Consider the following 19,070-nt stretch of genomic DNA (forward strand, 5'->3'; position numbering starts at 1 on the left):
GTGTGTTGTGGCAGTTCTTCTGCCTCGGGGCCTGCTGGCCCGAGGCTTCGTTACTGAAAGTAGGCACAGGAGTTCTGGGGCCTACTGATCCAGGGGTGGTCCTGTGCTGTCTTGCCTGTGGGGAGAAGCCGAGCAATTGGAGGAACTAGGGGAGGACTTTTCCCAGAGGGGACTGGTATCTCAGGAAGAGCCTAGAAACTCAATTGGAGGATGCATCCCACTACGCAGTATCGCCGGATGGCTGAAAGAAACAGATACTGTGTAGCTATTGTTTGACTTTACAAGGGATTATTCGGTTGGACAGTTCTGTGGCAGAGGATTGTACGACTTTACCATATTCAACAAGTCTGTGGCAGAGACTTTGACCGAGAGACGCATTGGTTGCTAGGTCAGTGAGAGAGGCCTATCCGGTGGTTGCTAGATCCAGTGTGCAGACTGTCCTCTAGATTCAAGAGAGTACCCGTGATCCGCAAAGCAAGGTATCTGAATCTCCCCTAAACCTCCATTCCTTAATAAAAGCATTGTAAAAAGAGACTGAGTGTTGGTGCAGACATTTGTGGATAACTCTCCAATGTAACCCTTAGCGCTGATTGTGAAAGGTGGGGTAGCGGCAGACCCAAAAACTAACCAGCAGCTCCTACGGGGGTAGTGCACCATTAACAATTCACCATAACTTTTATTCAAAAAATACTTGAAAACTTGTAAACAAAATCAGCGGGGTGCTCTTCAAATATCTCTCTGACCAATGGAAAATACCCTCCCTCAGCCTCCTGCTTAAAGATCAATCCTGGGGGGGGGTCAGATGACCTTTTTAAAAGAACTATCCTTTAAAACAGGGGTCTCCAAACTGTGTCCCTGGGGCCAAATGGGGCCCTTTGCTTGCCTTTATCTGGCCCTTGGGGAACTTTTTCTCCCAATGATACAAGACACTATTCTTCCCTCTGATACCAATGATGGGGCATCATTTTTCCATCAACATCAGCAATGGGGCACTATTAATCCCACTAACACCAACCATAGGAGACTATTTCTCCCATTGACACCAATGATGGGGCTCTGTTCCTCAAACTGACAACAATGGGGTACTATTAATCCCACTGAAACCAGTGATAGGGCATTATTCCTTCCACTGACACCAATGATGGGACACTATTCCTCCCACTGACACCAGCAATCAGGGCTGTGGAGTCGGTAGATAAATGTTTCGACTCCTAGATGTTCCGACAATCTAAATTTAGTAGGAGTCAGAGTTGGAGTCGGTGCATTGTTTGCTGACTCCGACTTCAGGTACCCAAAATTTCCTCCGACTCCAGGTACCCAAAATTTCCTCCGACTCCACAGCCCTGCCAGCAATAGGGCGCTATTTTACCCCCCAATACCAAAGATGCATTGTTTACTCCCACTGATGCCAGAATATTTTTCTCCCGATGACCACAGTTTGGCCCTCCTAAATTCTGGAGGATATTAAACTGGCCCTTTGTTTAGAAAGTTTGGAGACCTCTGCCCCAGAACATTCCCAATCACCTGACCTTTTGAACTTTTGAACTATCACAACCCCCCCCCCCCCCCCATTGAATTCAATTAGTGGGGGCTTGAAACTCCTACTTCCACCATTTCATGAGGGGGCCTTAAAACAGGCTATTCAGTCCGTCTTGGTTCTAACACCATATTGTGTAACTATTTTGTTCTTTTACCTGATGTTTCCACATTTTGTCCAATCCCTGTATGTTTTAGTTATGTGATTATAAGTTTCAAACCCAACTAACTCTAATGAAAATAGTCCAAATGTGAATTCAGCCTATCGCCTTGTCTTATTTTCCAAATGTGTCTGCCATTGCATTTGTTACAACCTCTGCTATACTTTAGGCCCCTTTCACACTGGGGCGGTGTTGGCGGTAAAATACCGCTTTTTTAGCGGTTCTTTAACATCAATTTTGCGGCGCTATTTGGCCACTAGCGGGGCGGTTTTACCCCCCACTAGCGGCCGAGAAAGGGTTAAAACCACCACAAAGCGTCTCTGCAGAGGCGCTTTGCTGGCGGTATAGCCACGGTGCCCCATTGATTTCAATGGGCAGGAGCGGTGGAGCAGTGGTATACACACTGCTCCAAAGATGCTGCTAGCAGGACTTTTTTTTTTTTACCATCCTGCTAGCGCCCCGAGGGCTTTCACACTGGAGAGACAGCAGTGGCTGTTTCAGGTCGCTTTGAAGGCGCTATTTTTAGCGTTATAGCGCCTGCAAAGCAACCCAGTGTGAAACGGGTCTTAAAACGGAGTTCCACCCAAAAGTGGAACTAGCACTTAAGCAATCCTCGCCCCCTTGCATGCCACATTTGGCATGTCATTTTTTTGAGGGGGGTGGGTGACTAGTTTTGAGTGGGACTTTCTGTCCCACTTCAGACTATTGGGCACCTAGGCAAATCCTCCTCTCCCCCTAGGCGACTCCTCTCTCTCTGCAGTCTATTGGGACAAGTCACAGGTCCCAGAAAATTGTCTGTCCACTTAGAGCTCAGTGTGACTCGTGCATGCGCAGTGCACGCCCGGCCGTGAAGCCACAAGCTGTCTCGGCCGGGTGCCCACAATTTCAATGGAAAGAAGAGAGGCTCAATGCAGCCACATCGCTGGACCGTAGGACAGGTGAGTGTCTTTTTTTTATTAAAAGTTAGGATCTACAATTTTTTAAAAAAAGCCTAGAACTCTGCTTTAATAACGTGCCTATTTTGTTTTTGATGCTTAATAATTTTCTAAAATTATAATCGTGCTATTGCAGAAATGTTTTTGTTTTAACAAAATACTTAATCACTTTTTGTTTTTTTTGTTTTTAGCACAGATGAGCTTTTTGCATTTCTTCTAAAGTTGAATCGGCAGTGCACTTTAATTACTCATACCGTGGAAGCTGTAAATAATCAAATCCCTTTAAATCCCCAGAAGGTAAACTTGAAGCATGTATATAGAAAACCTAGAAAAATCTACTACCATGTCATTTTAAAAATGTAAGTCTGGCCTACCTTAAAAGATGGCTTGGGATGTGTTTGGGAGCTACCCATCACCTGTTAGTGGTTGATGGGTTGCCGACCCCTGACTAGCGCTTTGACGCTTTCGTGCCTAAGCCTTTTTCTGACGTGTTGATTACAAGTTAAAATCAGCATTTTTTGCTAGACTATTACTTGGAACCCCAAAAACACATATATATATATATATATATATATATATATATATATATATATATATATATATATATATATATATATATATATATATATATAATGTGTGTGTGTGTTTTTTTTTTTTTTTTTTTTTTTAGCAAAGATCCTAGAGAATAAAATGGTGATCTTTGCGCAGCGGTCTTTCAAACTTATTATAACTGGCTAGAGAGTACAGTCTTGCAAGTACTATTAGAAGATGTGCTGTTTATTTTTTTACAAACATGTCGACACTGAGGGGTCTATTTATAATAAAAGGATATTTGGTTTTTGAATTTAAACATTTGCGCAATCGTCACAAATGATTTGTAGCCTATTGCAGGGCTACAGAATGAAAGCACATTCAACCAATAAACTAAAAAGAGCTGAGAACCTTTGCCCAAAAGAGGAAATCTGAGAACTCTGCACTGTAAACTAAGTGGTTGGCTTACATAGCCAATTATTCAGTAAAAGGTGCATGTACACATTCATTCTGTGCAAATGGGGCAATAAAAGCAATTGTAACAGAGGCTGGTACAGTAAATCTTATATATACGAACTTCCAAGCTGTGCACTTTCAAAGATGCAAACATTCATGCGCATGTCCAATCACATAAGTTAGTTCATTTGTCTAGTGTACATTGTCATCCTCTACAAGTGGTTATGCTTTTGTGTATATAGAGGACAGTTTCTTTATTGCAATCCCATGATGTACGGAAGCAAGCCTAAAAGCAATGATAATGATGGGGGAAAAAATAACTGAGTGAAGTGAGGCAAAACGATGGTAGACATCATTCATTCTTTTAACCTGAAACCTTCAACTATCAGCACAATTCTAACAAATAAGGGTACGGTCATTGAACATGTGAAGTCTTCTGTGCTTATGTCGAAGCGTGGAGTAGATGGAGAAACGTGTGTGTTTGGATACAGGATCAGCGTTGCGTCCTGCTCAGCTTAATGCTGATTCAAGAGGATAGGCCAACTCTGGTGGCAATACTTCCGGCAATGTGAAAATGAAGCCTCTTATTTTATCATTCATAGGCTATTTTCCAGGACTGGTTTTCCACCACTTTATCCCGGGGGTAGAGAGAGATTGTTTGGAGAAGGACATCCCATTCAACAATCTTTTGCTGCCCGACAGTGCTCTGTGCCACCCCCAATTCATGGACAACTTTCATCCCAAAGACTAAGTAATGCATCTGCCACTGAATACTACATCGCTCATCCAACCTATGTACCAGGGATTTATAGCGACTTTAACCACTTAAGACCCGGACCAAAATGCAGCTAAAGGACCATGCCCCTTTTTGCGATTCGGCACTGCGTCGCTTTAACTGACAATTGCGCGGTCCTGCGACGTGGCTCCCAAACAACATTGGCGTCCCTTTTTCCCCACAAATAGAGCTTTCTTTTGGTGGTATTTGATCACCTCTGCGGTTTTAATTTTTTTGCGCTATAAATAAAAATAGAGCGACAATTTTGAAAAAAATGCAATATTTTTTACTTGTTGCTATAATAAATATCCCCCAAAAATATATAAAAAAAACTATTTTTTTCCTCAGTTTAGGCCGATACGTATTCTTCTACCTATTTTTGGTAAAGAAAAACGCAATAAGTGTTTTTATCGATTGGTTTGCACAAAATAGGGGATAGTTTTATTGCATTTTTATTCATTTTTTTTTTTTTTTTACTACTAATGGCAGCAATCAGCGATTTTTTTCGTGACTGCGACATTATGGCGGACACTTCGGACAATTTTGACACATTTTTGGGACCATTGTCATTTTCACAGCTAAAAATGCATTGTTTACTGTGAAAAGGACAATTGCAGTTTGGGAGTTAACCACAATGGGGCGCTGAAGGGGTTATGTGTGACCTCATTTGTGTTTCTAACTGTAGGGGGGTGTGGCTGTAGGTGTGACATCATCGATTGTGTTTCTCTATCAAAGGGAACACACGATCGATGACAGCGCCACAGTGAAGAACGGGGAAGCTGTGTTTACACACAGCTCTCCCCGTTCTTCAGCTCCGCGGTACTGGGTACTGGAGCTCTGGGTCGCGGGCGCGCGCCCGCGACCCACGGCTGGACATTATACAATCACGTACAGGTACGTGATTGTGCCCAGCCGCGTGCCATTCTGCCGACGTGTATCGGCGTTAGGTGGTCCTTAACCACTTCCATACAGGGCACTTACGTACCTTCCTGCCCAAGCCAATTTTCAGCTTTCAGCACTGTCGCACTTTGAATGACAATTGCGCGGTCATGCTACATTGTACCCAAACAAAATTGGCGTCCTTTTTTACCCACAAATAGAGCTTTCTTTTGGTGGTATTTGATCACCTCTGCGTTTTTTTTTTTTTTTGCGCAACAACTAAAAAAAGACCGAAAATTTTGAAAAATTTTTTTTTTTTTTTTTTTTTTCTGTAATTTTTTTGTAAATAAGTAAGTTTTCTCTTTCAATTATGGGCACTGATATGGTGGCACTGATGGGCACAGATGAGATGGCACTGATGGACATCGACCAGGTAGTACTGACGGGCACAGATGAGGTGGCACTGATTGGCGGCGCTGGTATGCGGCACTGATGGGCACACATAGGCGGCACTGATGGGCACACATAGGCGGCACTGATGGGCACACATAGGCGGCACTCATGGGCACACATAGGCGGCACTCATGGGCGGCACTGATGGGCACTGATGGGCACTCATGGGCGGCACTGATGGGCGGCACTCATGGGCGGCACTGATGGGCACTCATGGGCGGCACTGATGGGCACTGTGGGGTGGCACTGATGGGCACTGTGGGGTGGCACTGATGGGCACTGTGGGGTGGCACTGATGGGCACTGTGGGGTGGCACTGATGGGCACTGTGGGGTGGCACTGATGGGCACTGTGGGGTGGCACTGATGGGCACTGTGGGGTGGCACTGATGGACACTGTGGGGTGGCACTGATGGACACTGTGGGGTGGCACTGATGGACACTGTGGGGTGGCACTGATGGACACTGTGGGGCGGCACTGATGGACACTGTGGGGCGGCACTGATTTACTTGTTGCCAGTCAGTGCCCATTTGTGGGCACTGATTGGCATTCTTTTTTTTTTTGCATCCTTTTTTTTCCCCCCAGACTTTTTTTTTTTTAGACTTTTTTTTTCTCAATTTTTTTTTTTTTGCCCTTCCCTGGTGGGCATCCCTGGTGGTCCATGTGGCGATCCGAGGGGGGGCTGCGCTGATAAACAATCAGCGCGAACCCCCCCTGTCAGGAGAGCCGCCGATCGGCTCTCCTCTACTCGCGTCTGTCAGACGCGAGTGAGGAAGAGCCATCGACGGCTCTTCCTGTTTACATCGTGATCAGCCGTGGTTGGACACGGCTGATCACGTGGTAAAGAGTCTCCGTGAGAGACTCTTTACCGAGATCGGTGTTGCGGGGTGTCAGACTGACACCCCGCAACAACGATCGCCGCTATGCGCGCCCCCGGGAGCGCGCAGCGGTTAAGAATCCTGAGGACGTCATATGACGTCCAGTCAGGATTCTACAACCACTTTGCCGACGTCAATCTGTCATTGGCGGGCGGCAAGTGGTTAAGTGGTTAAAGAAATATTATTTATTTCACACTTTGTTGGCCAGCAAATGCGAGTAATGAATCGGGAATGACTGTGACCATTTTGGAAAGACAATAACCTCTACAAGGCCATTTAAAAACTTTGCCTTTGCTTCTCGTGAGGTTGAGGCAGTTTGCGGCTTTCGTAAATTTGAGAAGGTGGATCAGGAGTCTCAAGAGGTCTTCAGCAAGTTAGTGACCCCCAGTGAGAAGCTGGAGCTAAATATTTTTATCTATAGGCCAATGTTCCTAACACCATTTTGTATTAGGATCAAAAATGAGGGAATGTTTACAATCACCCTGTGGAAAGCAACATATGTGCAAATACTGAGACATGCACACAGCAAACATTTTATAAATGGACCCAAAGTGTCAGGGGCTTTCTTTGTGTAAATACAATGAATTTTGAGTACATTTTAGTTAACCACTTAAGCCCCGGACCAATATGCAGCCTAAAGACCCAAGGTGTTTTTACAGTTCGGGACTGCGTCGCTTTAACAGACAATTGCGCGGTCGTGCGACGTGGCTCCCAAACAAAATTGGCGTCCTTTTTTCCCCACAAATAGAGCTTTCTTTTGGTGGTATTTGATCACATCTGCGGTTTTTAGTTTTTGCGCTATAAACAAAAATAGAGCGACAATTTTGAAAAAAAAGCAATATTTTTTACTTTTTGCTGTAATAAATATCCCCCAAAAACATATATAAAAACATTTTTTTTCCTCAGTTTAGGCCGATACGTATTCTTCTACCTATTTTTAGTAAAAAAAATCGCAATAAGCGTTTATCGATTGGTTTGCGCAAAATTTATAGTGTTTACAAAATAGGGGATAGTTTTATTGCATTTTTATTATTTTTTTTTTTTTTACTACTAATGGCGGCGATCAGCAATTTTTTTTGTGACTGCGACATTATGGCGGACACTTCGGACAATTTTGACACATTTTTGGGACCATTGTCATTTTCACAGCAAAAAATGCATTTAAATTGCATTCTTTATTGTGAAAATGACAGTTGCAGTTTGGGAGTTAACCACAGGTGGCGCTGTAGGAGTTGGGGTGCACCTAGTATGTGTTTACAACTGTTTGGGGGTGTGGCTGTAGGAATGACGTCATCGATCGTGTCTTCCCTATAAAGGGAATGACGCGATCGATGCGCCGCCATAGTGAAGGACGGGGAAGCCGTGTTTACACACGGCTCTCCCCGTGCTTCAGCTCCGGGGAGCGATCGCGACGGAGCGGCTATAAACAAATAGCCGCGCCGTGGTCCCGGATCGCTCCCCGAGCGGACCCGACCTCCGCATGTAGCGGGGGGGGTCCCGATCGGACCCCCCACCCGCTAATAGGCGAGGACGTACGTGTACGCCCATGTGCCTGTACGTGCCATATTGTGGACGTATATGTACATGCGGGGGTCGGGAACTGGTTAATTAGTCTTGGTGTTGCTTGTTGGACAAAAGCTTTAATGTTGTTACAATATTTGTTTTTCTAAAAACAAAACATTCCCCATCTCCCTGCTAAAGAAATCAAAGTAATTAATCGGACAAATTGATTGCATGTGTTATTACTTTGTTTTTATCAGGTAGTACTGGAATGGGACTCTACTCAGAACATCTCTTCTGTGTGTGAAGACCTTGTGGCAAACGTTGGAAATCTCAGTAAAGAAATGTTCAGACTTTGTGATATGTTACATAAGGTTAGTCTCTACCCGGGTGTTTAGTTTCTCCTCACAAATTAGGTGAAGATGTTCACTCTTCACAATAAAGCAAGATTTATGCAGGATATGTGTAAATGTGACAGAGAGAAGGTGGGATTGTTGGGTCTAAGGTGGGAGTGTCAGCACTATTTTGTTAGCACCAAATCATTCACTTCCCAGTCAACAACGCTGTGACAAGCTCTTGTCAAGAAGGGGTCATCTTGAAGACTGGTCTGATAGGGAAAAAAGTGAAAGAACAGGATTCATTAAATTGAGCAGTGGTGTCACAAAGGAATCCGTTACTGAATGATGCCATGTGGACCTTAATTGAGAACTTTTAAACCCTGTATCCTACAACTGTCTAATAGAAATTAGTATAAAACTACATGGTGGGAGGGGGGGTATATGTAGATAATAAATATTGGACTGCAATTAAGACATGTATGACCTTTCGGTAAATAAAATAAATAGTGGAAATAGCAGTGCAGAATGTTTTAACTAAGCCCACACAAGCAGTAACGGAAGAAGTTTTCATCTCTTTCTTAGGAAATGTAAACTGCAAAGCTAAACTTCCAAAAATAATATAACTTGGGAATCTAGCTTATATATTCAGATAGTTGATTCATAGACTTGCTCCCTGGCTGTGCTTGAATTGTGAACACTGTGTTCAGGTTCTGCATGCATTGAAGTACATTCATTTGGCTATATTAACTGAACTAGGGAGTGTTAAAATAAATAGTTCTGCATGATATCTTTCCTAAGAATCAGTAGAAGAGGCTGAATTATAGGAGTTAAGAAAAAGCAGAAAATTGTAGTTTGTAATATTATATATACAGTACGCATGTAGTGTGTGTGCATGTGTGTATAGGAAAGAGTTAAATTTAAATTGTTTCCAGAATCACCATTGTGGGCATGCAGGGAAACTACAGCAGCGACATGCATGATTCACCAATTTTATGGAGTCGCTTTAACTGATGATTGCGGGGTCGTGCAATGCTGTAGCAAACAAAATTGATGTCATTTTTTTTTCCCGCACAAATAGAGCTTTCTCTTGATCAGCTGTGTTTTTTATTTTTTGCGCTATAAGCAAAAAAAGACAGACAATTTTGAGATTTTTTTTATATATATCTTTTACTTTCTGCTATAATACATATTCAAAAAAACAAAATAAAAAAAACACATGTATTCAACAATTTATGCCAATATGTATTCTACTACATATTTTTGGTATAAAAATCGCAATAAGCGTATATTGATTGATTTGCACAAAAGTTATAGTGTGTACAAAATGGGGGATAGATTTTTTTTTTCTTCTTTATATTTTTTCTGGTAATGGCAACCATTTTTAATTTTTAGCGGGATTGCGGCAGTCAAATATGAACCCAAGTGACACATTTTGGGGTCCAGTGACATTATTGGTCATCAGTGCTAAAGAATGCACTGATCAATGTATAAATGACACTGGCAGGGAAGGGGTTAACACTAGGGGGCAATCAAGGGGTTAACTGTGTTCCCTGGGTGTGTTCTAACTGTGGGGGATGGGCTCACTGGGACAATGCAGAGATCGCTGTTCCTTATCACTAGGAACAGCAGATCTCTGTTGTCCCTTGTCAGAAAAACATCTTGTTTGCATAGGCAGCTCCCCGTTCTGCCTCTCTGTGAAGCGGTTGCTGGTGGCCGGTGGACATAGTGTCCGCCAGACCCTAGCGCATGGCCACATTATCTATTACATGAAACGACCTACAGGTGCGTTGTCTTGCGCAATAGAGCCGACCTGCTGCAGTATATGTACTGTGGCTGGTCAGCAAGTGGTTAACCTCCCTGGCGGTATTCCTGAGTCAGGCTCGGGGTGAATTTTACATACCAAAAGCGGTAACCCCGAGACAGACTCAGGATCGCATTGTAGGATACAGGGAAAGTTTCTTACCTTGTCCCTGCGATGTCTCCCCGCTGTGTGTGCGAGCCATCATCTCGCTCGATTCACACACTGGTGACTGCTGAGCTTGATTCCCGAGCGGCGCAACGCACAGGAGTGGAGTTCGGCGCCAAATTAAAAAAATGAAAAACACAGTATAGCTACAGTATACTATATCCTTTCAGATTACACTACTGTTTCAAATAATTATACGTCCCCTTTGTCCCTAGTGGTCTGTCCAGTGTCCTGCATGCAGATTTATATTATAAAAACAGTTCTTTCTGCCTGGAAACTGGAGATTGTCCATAGCAACCAAAAAGTGTCCGTTTAGGTCAAAAGTGGTTTTCGAGTAGCTAGAAAACGGCGATAATATATTGGAATCACTTGCAGAATTGAGCGATAGCGATTTGTGGGGAAATTCATCATCAAACACTGAAAGTAATGACAGCGACAATTCTGCAACTGAGCAAATTTCTGTGTTTTTGATTTGTTTACATTATTAAATAATTTTTATTATAATTACATTATTATTTTTTATAATTATTTATAGTAATTTATTATATTATAATTTATGATTTTGTGTTTCAAACTTTATCATACCCAGGATGTCTACTAGACTCTTGTTTGGACAGATTTAAGTGAGTTATTCTTGGAATTACAGGCCTACAATATAAAACGCCAAATTTCCATGCAAAATAATGGTACCGTTTTTAGCACCTAAAAATCTGAAAGAATCATACCGCCAGGGAGGTTAATAAAAATGATAATAAAAGTATGGCTCTTGTCCTTAATACATTTTTTCTATCAGGATTTTAACTCTTGTTAAAAAATTGTCCAACTTTATTTTATGATGGAGACCCGTGCTTTAGGTAAATTTTACTGTTACATATGAAAGAGCCAGAAATATACATGACAAATAGAGAAGAGACATATTTAGAATAATCTTGGCTTCTGAGACCTGCAGTGGCTTCTTTTACTGTAAGGCTGCTTGTTTTATCTACCTGTAAAATAATTTTTAAATCTCAGATTGTCACAAAATTCATGACACCTTTTTTGTATTTCAGCAGGAGAGTTTTATGTTGACTGCAATTTGTGGCATTTCTGTTTTATTGGCAAGAGAATTGGACATTTCCCCAGGGAGAGTCTTGTAACAGAGTGAATATAGAATGAGGTAGAACTGTTGGTAGGCATGTATGGGGAAAGACAAAACAGAAATGATAAAAGTCTGACATTCTGGCTGATGAGAATGCCAATTAGTTGTGCTACTGTGCAAGTAGCATCCTGATAGAAGAGAGCGATGAGGTAATCAGTCTGCTGCTTTTTGCTGTCCAATCACAGGCTGTGGGAGGGACGTGACCTGTAAGTTTTGCTGAACTGCAGCAGAGAAAAATCAGGTCTTCTGCCCTGCCAGACTTTGAGCTGTGTAAACCATAAATATGTATAGAAATATAAATCTATTGTCAAGGTAAAACATCTTCTTTTATTTTTTATTTTTTTCATTGCAACTCGTTATTTAGCTGTCTGGAATGCAGCTTTACTTTCTATATTATTGGATGTCTCAAAGAGCATGTCAATAAAACTAAATGCTAATGTAAAATAGTAATCTCATCATCTAAGGGCCCATTTAGGATAAACAGAAAAAACAGGTGAGATTCCAGGCCCAAAAATCCATGTTTCGTTTGCATACATCATAGGACACTGAGTTAGGTTAATATTCATTACCTGCTGGGTTATACTTCATTTGCAGGTGAATGGACACTGGTAGACCCCCTATATAACCCCTCCCATACAGAAAGTACTTCAGTTTTTTTTTACCAGTGTCTGTAAGGTAGATGGCACTGTTGTTTGAGCTCAGTTCTTAAATGAATCAAGGGATTGCTTAGATAAATGGTACCTGAGCCTCGAAAAGAAGACTCAGAATCCTGCGATGTTTTGCTTGTAATGCGGCCTCCGGGGGGCTGGACCCTGTGGCGTGGAATCCTGAACACCACAGCGCTAAGGCATTCCTGCAGGGTCCTGTACAGGTCCAAAGGAGTGGACCCTAAACATGAAAAGGGTACCCAGTCCTTGAAGGTCCTCAAGTGATAGGAATCCACCATGATGGGTGAAGTTTGGGCTCTTAGTTTCTAAGCTGCCCTGAGCCTGGACGGGTAAGTGAAACCCCCTTTTTACTTATTGTGGGGTGTCCCATTGATTGTAACAATCAGTCAAGCTAGCTAGAGGCTGGACACCTGTGTGCAGTGACCATACGGGGAGTTTCAGGCTAGGTGTGTGTGTTTGCAAAGTGTACCTTTTTTGCTTGTCTGGCTATATTTTACCTGTATGATGGTGCACGACGGTGCGCCATTTTGCCTTGGTTTGCCATGGCGCACGTGTGTTTGCAAGAACGCCACTGGACTCGGCAGTTTGTAAATGTGGCCATGGTGCACAAGGCTTTGCCGCACATGCGCCATATCCTTTATCTGGGTGCATGAAGATTTGCGTCTTAGGCGAATACAACCACGCACGTGTGCACACACAGAACGTTTTGGCGCACAGCCAGCTTATTTAAGATGTGTATACCAAGCATGCAGTGCTTCCAGAAGGCAGCTGTGGGACACAGAGTGGGCTCTGAACCAGGCATTTGCAGCAGTTCATTTCTCCTTACCTGGGTCATGTGAGTCACCAGGTGTTGCTTGGCAGGCTAAAGGTGCTTGGCAGGATTGTTGCATAGGGACTTGGTGAGCCCTATTAAAGGGTCTCCATTCTGAGGTACTACACCCAGGTACTCTTTTTGTGGCTAGTAAATGTCTTCAAAAAAGAGGAGCGGGACTAACACTACAGGGAAGGGCATACCTATGTTGTCGGTAGTTCCTGATGAACCTAGTCGTATCCCTAGTGTTGTATCCCCTGAAAGACTAGAGGCTTCCGGGAAGTCTGAGCCGCTGTGCCTATGTGGTATTGTGCCCACAGTCAACGCTGCTGCTTCACCCTTTATCACCAAGGATGAACTGTCCTCGGCCCTATCCGGGTTAGAGCACAGGATTGTTGGCATGATTGCCTCCATCCCGCAGGGTGGCAAGAAGCGTGATGGATCCCCCTCCCTGGAGTCTCCTAGTTTGGCGCAGGATTGAGTTGAGGATGGGGAAGAGCTAAAAGCTCAGGATTCTGTGGATGTCCTGGCAGACGAGTCTGCATCCGAGCAATCTGGACAAGAAGATATCCAGTTGGTATCTGCCTCTCAATCACAGAGGCTTTTGATCCTGACGCTTACCAAAATGGTTTGTTCTGCCTTTAAGTTGCCTTTTGCAGAGGTTACTGGGCCCCCTGGTCCTCTTTGGCATCTTCAGGCCACACAGCCGTTCCCCTTACACCCTCTGTTGGAACAAGCAGTGTATGCTGATTGAGAATATCCTTACAGGATTTTTGTTCTTCCTAGGTTTTCCCTTTTATATCCCATGGATGGAAAGTTTGTCAAGAAGTTCAGCATGCCAACAATAGATGCAGCAGTCTCGTCCTTAAACAAGAACTTAACTTGTTCGGTAGATAAAGCACAGGGCTTGAAAGACCCTGTTGACAAGAAATTTGAGTCCTTATTAACCACTTAAAGCGGAGGTTCACCCTAAAAACAAGTATATACCATTCAATCCAGCATACTGCCGACATGTACAGTATGCTGTTTTTTTGGGGGGGGGTTTTCGGTTTACTTACCGTAGTATAGGTATTTTCCCCCCGGCTTCCGGGTTGTGAATCCCGCGGGAGTGGGCGTTCCTATTCAGAGACTAAGTGATTGACACATGACAAAATCTTCACCCCCGGCGCAAAAAGGCGCGTCACCAGTTTCCGAAAAAAGCCGAACGTCGGTGCACAGGCGCCGTATAGAGCCGACTCGACGATCAGCTTCTTCCCGGAAACTGGTGACGCGCATTATGCGCCGGGGGTGAAGCTTTTGTTATACGTCAATCACTTAGTGTCTGAATAGGGACGCCCACTCCTGCGGGATTCACTACCCAGAAGCCGGGGGGAAAATACCTATACTACGGTATGTAAACCGGAAAAAAAAAAGTAGCATACTGTACATGTCGGCAGTATGCTGGATTGAAAAGTATATACTTGTTTTTAGGGTGAACCTCAACTTTAAGGCCAAGCCTGTTTTTCAGACTTTGCTAGAAAATTACTTAAAACCTCCTAACATTATATATTTTTTTTCCGAACACCCTAGAGAATCAATTGCAATACTTTTTGTCACACCGTATTTGCGCAGCGGTCTTACAAGTGCACTTTTTTGGGGGGGAAAAAATCACTTTTGTGAATTAAAAAATAAGACAACAGTAAAGTTAGCCCAATTTTTTTTTTATATTGTGAAAGATAATGTTACGCAGAGTAAAATGATACCCAACATGTCACAATTCAAAATTGCGCCCGCTCGTGGAATGGCGTCAAACATTTACCCATAGGCGACGTTTAAAAAATTCTATAGGTTGCATCTTTTTAGTTACAGAGAAGGTCTAGAATTATTACTCTCACTCTAACGATTGTGTCGATACCTCACTTGTGCGGTTTGAACACTGTTTTCATATGTGAGCGCTACTCACGTATGCGTTCGCTTCTGCGCGCTAGCTCGTTGGGACAGGTGCTTTAAAAAAAAATTTTTTTTTCCTATTTATTTAACTTGATTTTATTTTTACACTGTTTTTAAAAAAAGGGTCACTTTTATTCCTATTACAAGAAATGTAAACATCCCTTGTAAAAGAAAAAAGCATGACAGGTCCTCTTAACCTCTTGACCACTGGGCACTTAAACCCCCTTCCTGACCAGACCAATTTTCAGCTTTCGGTGCTCTCACAATTTGAATGACAATTACTCCGTCATACAACATTGTACCCATTTGAAATTGTTGTCCTTTTTTTCACACAAATAGAGCTTTCTTTTGGTGGTATTAGATCACCTCTGGGTTTTTTATTTTTTGCGCTATAAAAGAAAAACGACCGAAAATTCTGTAAAAAAATAAAAAAAAAACTTGTTTCTGTCATATTCGCAGGTTATTTCTCACACACAGCATATGCATACCACGAATAACACCCCAAAACACATTCTGCTATTCCTCCCGAGTATGGCGATACCCCATGTGTGCAACTTTTACACGGCGTGGCCACATACAGAGGCCCAACATGCAGGGAGCGCCAACAGGCGTTCTGGAACACCCAGGCCAATTCTGACATTTCTCTCCTACATGGAAAAATCACAATTTATTTGCTAGAAAATTACATAGAACCCCAAAACATTATATATGCGGAGTATTGGGGTATTGCGGAGTATTGGGGTATTGCAGAGTATTGGGGTATTGCAGAGTATTGGGGTATTGCAGAGTATTGGGGTATTGCAGAGTATTGGGGTATTGCAGAGTATTGGGGTATTGCAGAGTATTGGGGTATTGCGGAGTATTGGGGTATTGCGGAGTATTGGGGTATTGCGGAGTATTGGGGTATTGCGGAGTATTGGGGTATTGCGGAGTATTGGGGTATTGCAGAGTATTGGGGTATTGCAGAGTATTGGGGTATTGCAGAGTATTGGGGTATTGCAGAGTATTGGGGTATTGCAGAGTATTGGGGTATTGCAGAGTATTGGGGTATTGCAGAGTATTGGGGTATTGCAGAGTATTGGGGTATTGCAGAGTATTGGGGTATTGCAGAGTATTGGGGTATTGCAGAGTATTGGGGTATTGCAGAGTATTGGGGTATTGCAGAGTATTGGGGTATTGCAGAGTATTGGGGTATTGCAGAGTATTGGGGTATTGCAGAGTATTGGGGTATTGCAGAGTATTGGGGTATTGCAGAGTATTGGGGTATTGCAGAGTATTGGGGTATTGCAGAGTATTGGGGTATTGCAGAGTATTGGGGTATTGCAGAGTATTGGGGTATTGCAGAGTATTGGGGTATTGCAGAGTATTGGGGTATTGCAGAGTATTGGGGTATTGCAGAGTATTGGGGTATTGCAGAGTATTGGGGTATTGCAGAGTATTGGGGTATTGCAGAGTATTGGGGTATTGCAGAGTATTGGGGTATTGCAGAGTATTGGGGTATTGCAGAGTATTGGGGTATTGCAGAGTATTGGGGTATTGCAGAGTATTGGGGTATTGCAGAGTATTGGGGTATTGCAGAGTATTGGGGTATTGCAGAGTATTGGGGTATTGCAGAGTATTGGGGTATTGCAGAGTATTGGGGTATTGCAGAGTATTGGGGTATTGCAGAGTATTGGGGTATTGCAGAGTATTGGGGTATTGCAGAGTATTGGGGTATTGCAGAGTATTGGGGTATTGCAGAGTATTGGGGTATTGCAGAGTATTGGGGTATTGCAGAGTATTGGGGTATTGCAGAGTATTGGGGTATTGCAGAGTATTGGGGTATTGCAGAGTATTGGGGTATTGCAGAGTATTGGGGTATTGCAGAGTATTGGGGTATTGCAGAGTATTGGGGTATTGCAGAGTATTGGGGTATTGCAGAGTATTGGGGTATTGCAGAGTATTGGGGTATTGCAGAGTATTGGGGTATTGCAGAGTATTGGGGTGTATTGCAGAGTATTGGGGGGTATGGCAGAGTATTGGGGGGGTATGGCAGAGTATTGGGGGGTATGGCAGAGTATTGGGGGGGTATGGCAGAGTATTGGGGGGTATGGCAGAGTATTGGGGGGGTATGGCAGAGTATTGGGGGGGTATGGCAGAGTATTGGGGGGGTATGGCAGAGTATTGGGGGGGTATGGCAGAGTGTTGGGGGGGTATGGCAGAGTATTGGGGTATTGCAGAGTATTGGGGGGGTATGGCAGAGTATTGGGGGGGTATGGCAGAGTATTGGGGGGGGATGGCAGAGTATTGGGGGGGTATGGCAGAGTATTGGGGGGGTATGGCAGAGTATTGGGGGGGTATGGCAGAGTATTGGGGGGGTATGGCAGAGTATGGGGGGGTATGGCAGAGTATGGGGGGGTATGGCAGAGTATGGGGGGGTATGGCAGAGTATGGGGGGGTATGGCAGAGTATGGGGGGGTATGGCAGAGTATGGGGGGGTATGGCAGAGTATGTATGGGGGGGTATGGCAGAGTATGTATGGGGGGGTATGGCAGAGTATGTATGGGGGGGTATGGCAGAGTATGTATGGGGGGGTATGGCAGAGTATGTATGGGGGGGTATGGCAGAGTATGTATGGGGGGGTATGGCAGAGTATGTATGGGGGGGTATGGCAGAGTATGTATGGGGGGGTATGGCAGAGTATGTATGGGGGGGTATGGCAGAGTATGTATGGGGGGGTATGGCAGAGTATGTATGGGGGGTATGGCAGAGTATGTATGGGGGGGTATGGCAGAGTATGTATGGGGGGGTATGGCAGAGTATGTATGGGGGGGTATGGCAGAGTATGTATGGGGGGGTATGGCAGAGTATGTATGGGGGGGTATGGCAGAGTATGTATGGGGGGGTATGGCAGAGTATGTATGGGGGGGTATGGCAGAGTATGTATGGGGGGGTATGGCAGAGTATGTATGGGGGGGTATGGCAGAGTATTGCTGAGCTGGGAGGGATGGCTGGATCTGTGACTGCAGTTGTCACAGATCCAGCCACAGCACTGCTGACACCCCGCGCTCCCCCCCCTCCTCTCCTCTCGCACTGTACCGAACGGTACAGAGAGGAGAGGGAGGAACCGGCGTCATCAAATGACGCCGGTTTGTTTACAAGTGATCGCTCCGTCATTTGACGGAGCGATCACGTGGTAAACAGCCGCGATTCGCGGCAATTTACCGTGATCCGTGATGCGCCGGGTCTTCTAGACCCGGCGAGCACGGACACTTCCGCGAGCGCGCCCCAGGGGACGCGCAAACGCGGAAGTGCAAGAGGACGTCCCAGGGACGTCCTGTCACAGTAACTCGACCGCGCTGTAGCAGTATTTTTGCTATGGCGCGGTCGGCAAGTGGTTAAATATGAGATCTGGGGTCAAAAATACCTCCGATCTCATATTTAGACTAAAATGCAACAAAAAAAATGTGCCTTTAAGACACATGAGCGGAAGTGACGTTTTGACGTCGCTTTACGTCCTGCTATGCTATGGAGACAGGTGGGGGCCATCTTGCCCTCACTCGTATCCACACCAAGCAGCGTAAAGGACCCGATCACCTCCACCGCTGCTGACGGCTCTGGTAAGTGGCGGGAGGGGGGGCTCGTCTCCCACCGCCGATAACTGTAATCCCGCGGCGAATGCGTTTACGGACCGGCCACAGAAAAGATGGATATCACGGTTGTGGGAGCAGCTACTGCCGTTACTGAGATCATTATCTTTAAAATGATGACATATATTTATGTGAGCCGGTCCTTAAGTGGTTAAAAGCTTCCTTTTCTTTGGCCAGTTCAGCTATTCAGCCTGCTGTTGCAGCAATTGGTATCTGCCAGTCAGTAAAGGATCCGGTCAGACTGCCTGACAGACCTAGCCAGGAGGATGATCTACCTGAAAATAAGGCAGATATTCCTCGAGCGCTGTGTTTTGCTGTTGAAGCCTTAAAGGATTCAATACAGCAGGTTTCTCATTTGGCTCTCTTGTCTGTACATATGCGCAGACTTTTGTGGCTTAAGAACTGGTCAGCCGACCATTCCTTGTAAAAAGTCATTGGCAGGTTTCCCCTTTCATGGGGAATGTTTATTTGGTAATCATTTGGACACA

At 44.3% G+C, this 19,070-nt stretch overlaps 1 protein-coding gene across 2 annotated transcripts in view; it reads left to right on the top strand.

Moving 5' to 3' along the window:
• ASZ1 (ankyrin repeat, SAM and basic leucine zipper domain containing 1) overlaps positions 1 to 19,070 on the top strand; it is a 479,027-nt gene that overhangs the window by 415,849 nt on the left and 44,108 nt on the right. For both annotated transcript variants that reach the window (XM_040343761.1, XM_040343762.1), the window contains 2 exons: positions 2,824 to 2,929; positions 8,364 to 8,477. In XM_040343761.1, the coding sequence (XP_040199695.1) occupies positions 2,824 to 2,929; positions 8,364 to 8,477 (220 nt within the window). The remainder of the gene's footprint in view (positions 1 to 2,823; positions 2,930 to 8,363; positions 8,478 to 19,070) is intronic.

Source organism: Rana temporaria, chromosome 3, assembly GCF_905171775.1.
Source record: "Rana temporaria chromosome 3, aRanTem1.1, whole genome shotgun sequence".
NCBI classification, from domain to species: Eukaryota; Metazoa; Chordata; class Amphibia; order Anura; family Ranidae; genus Rana; species Rana temporaria.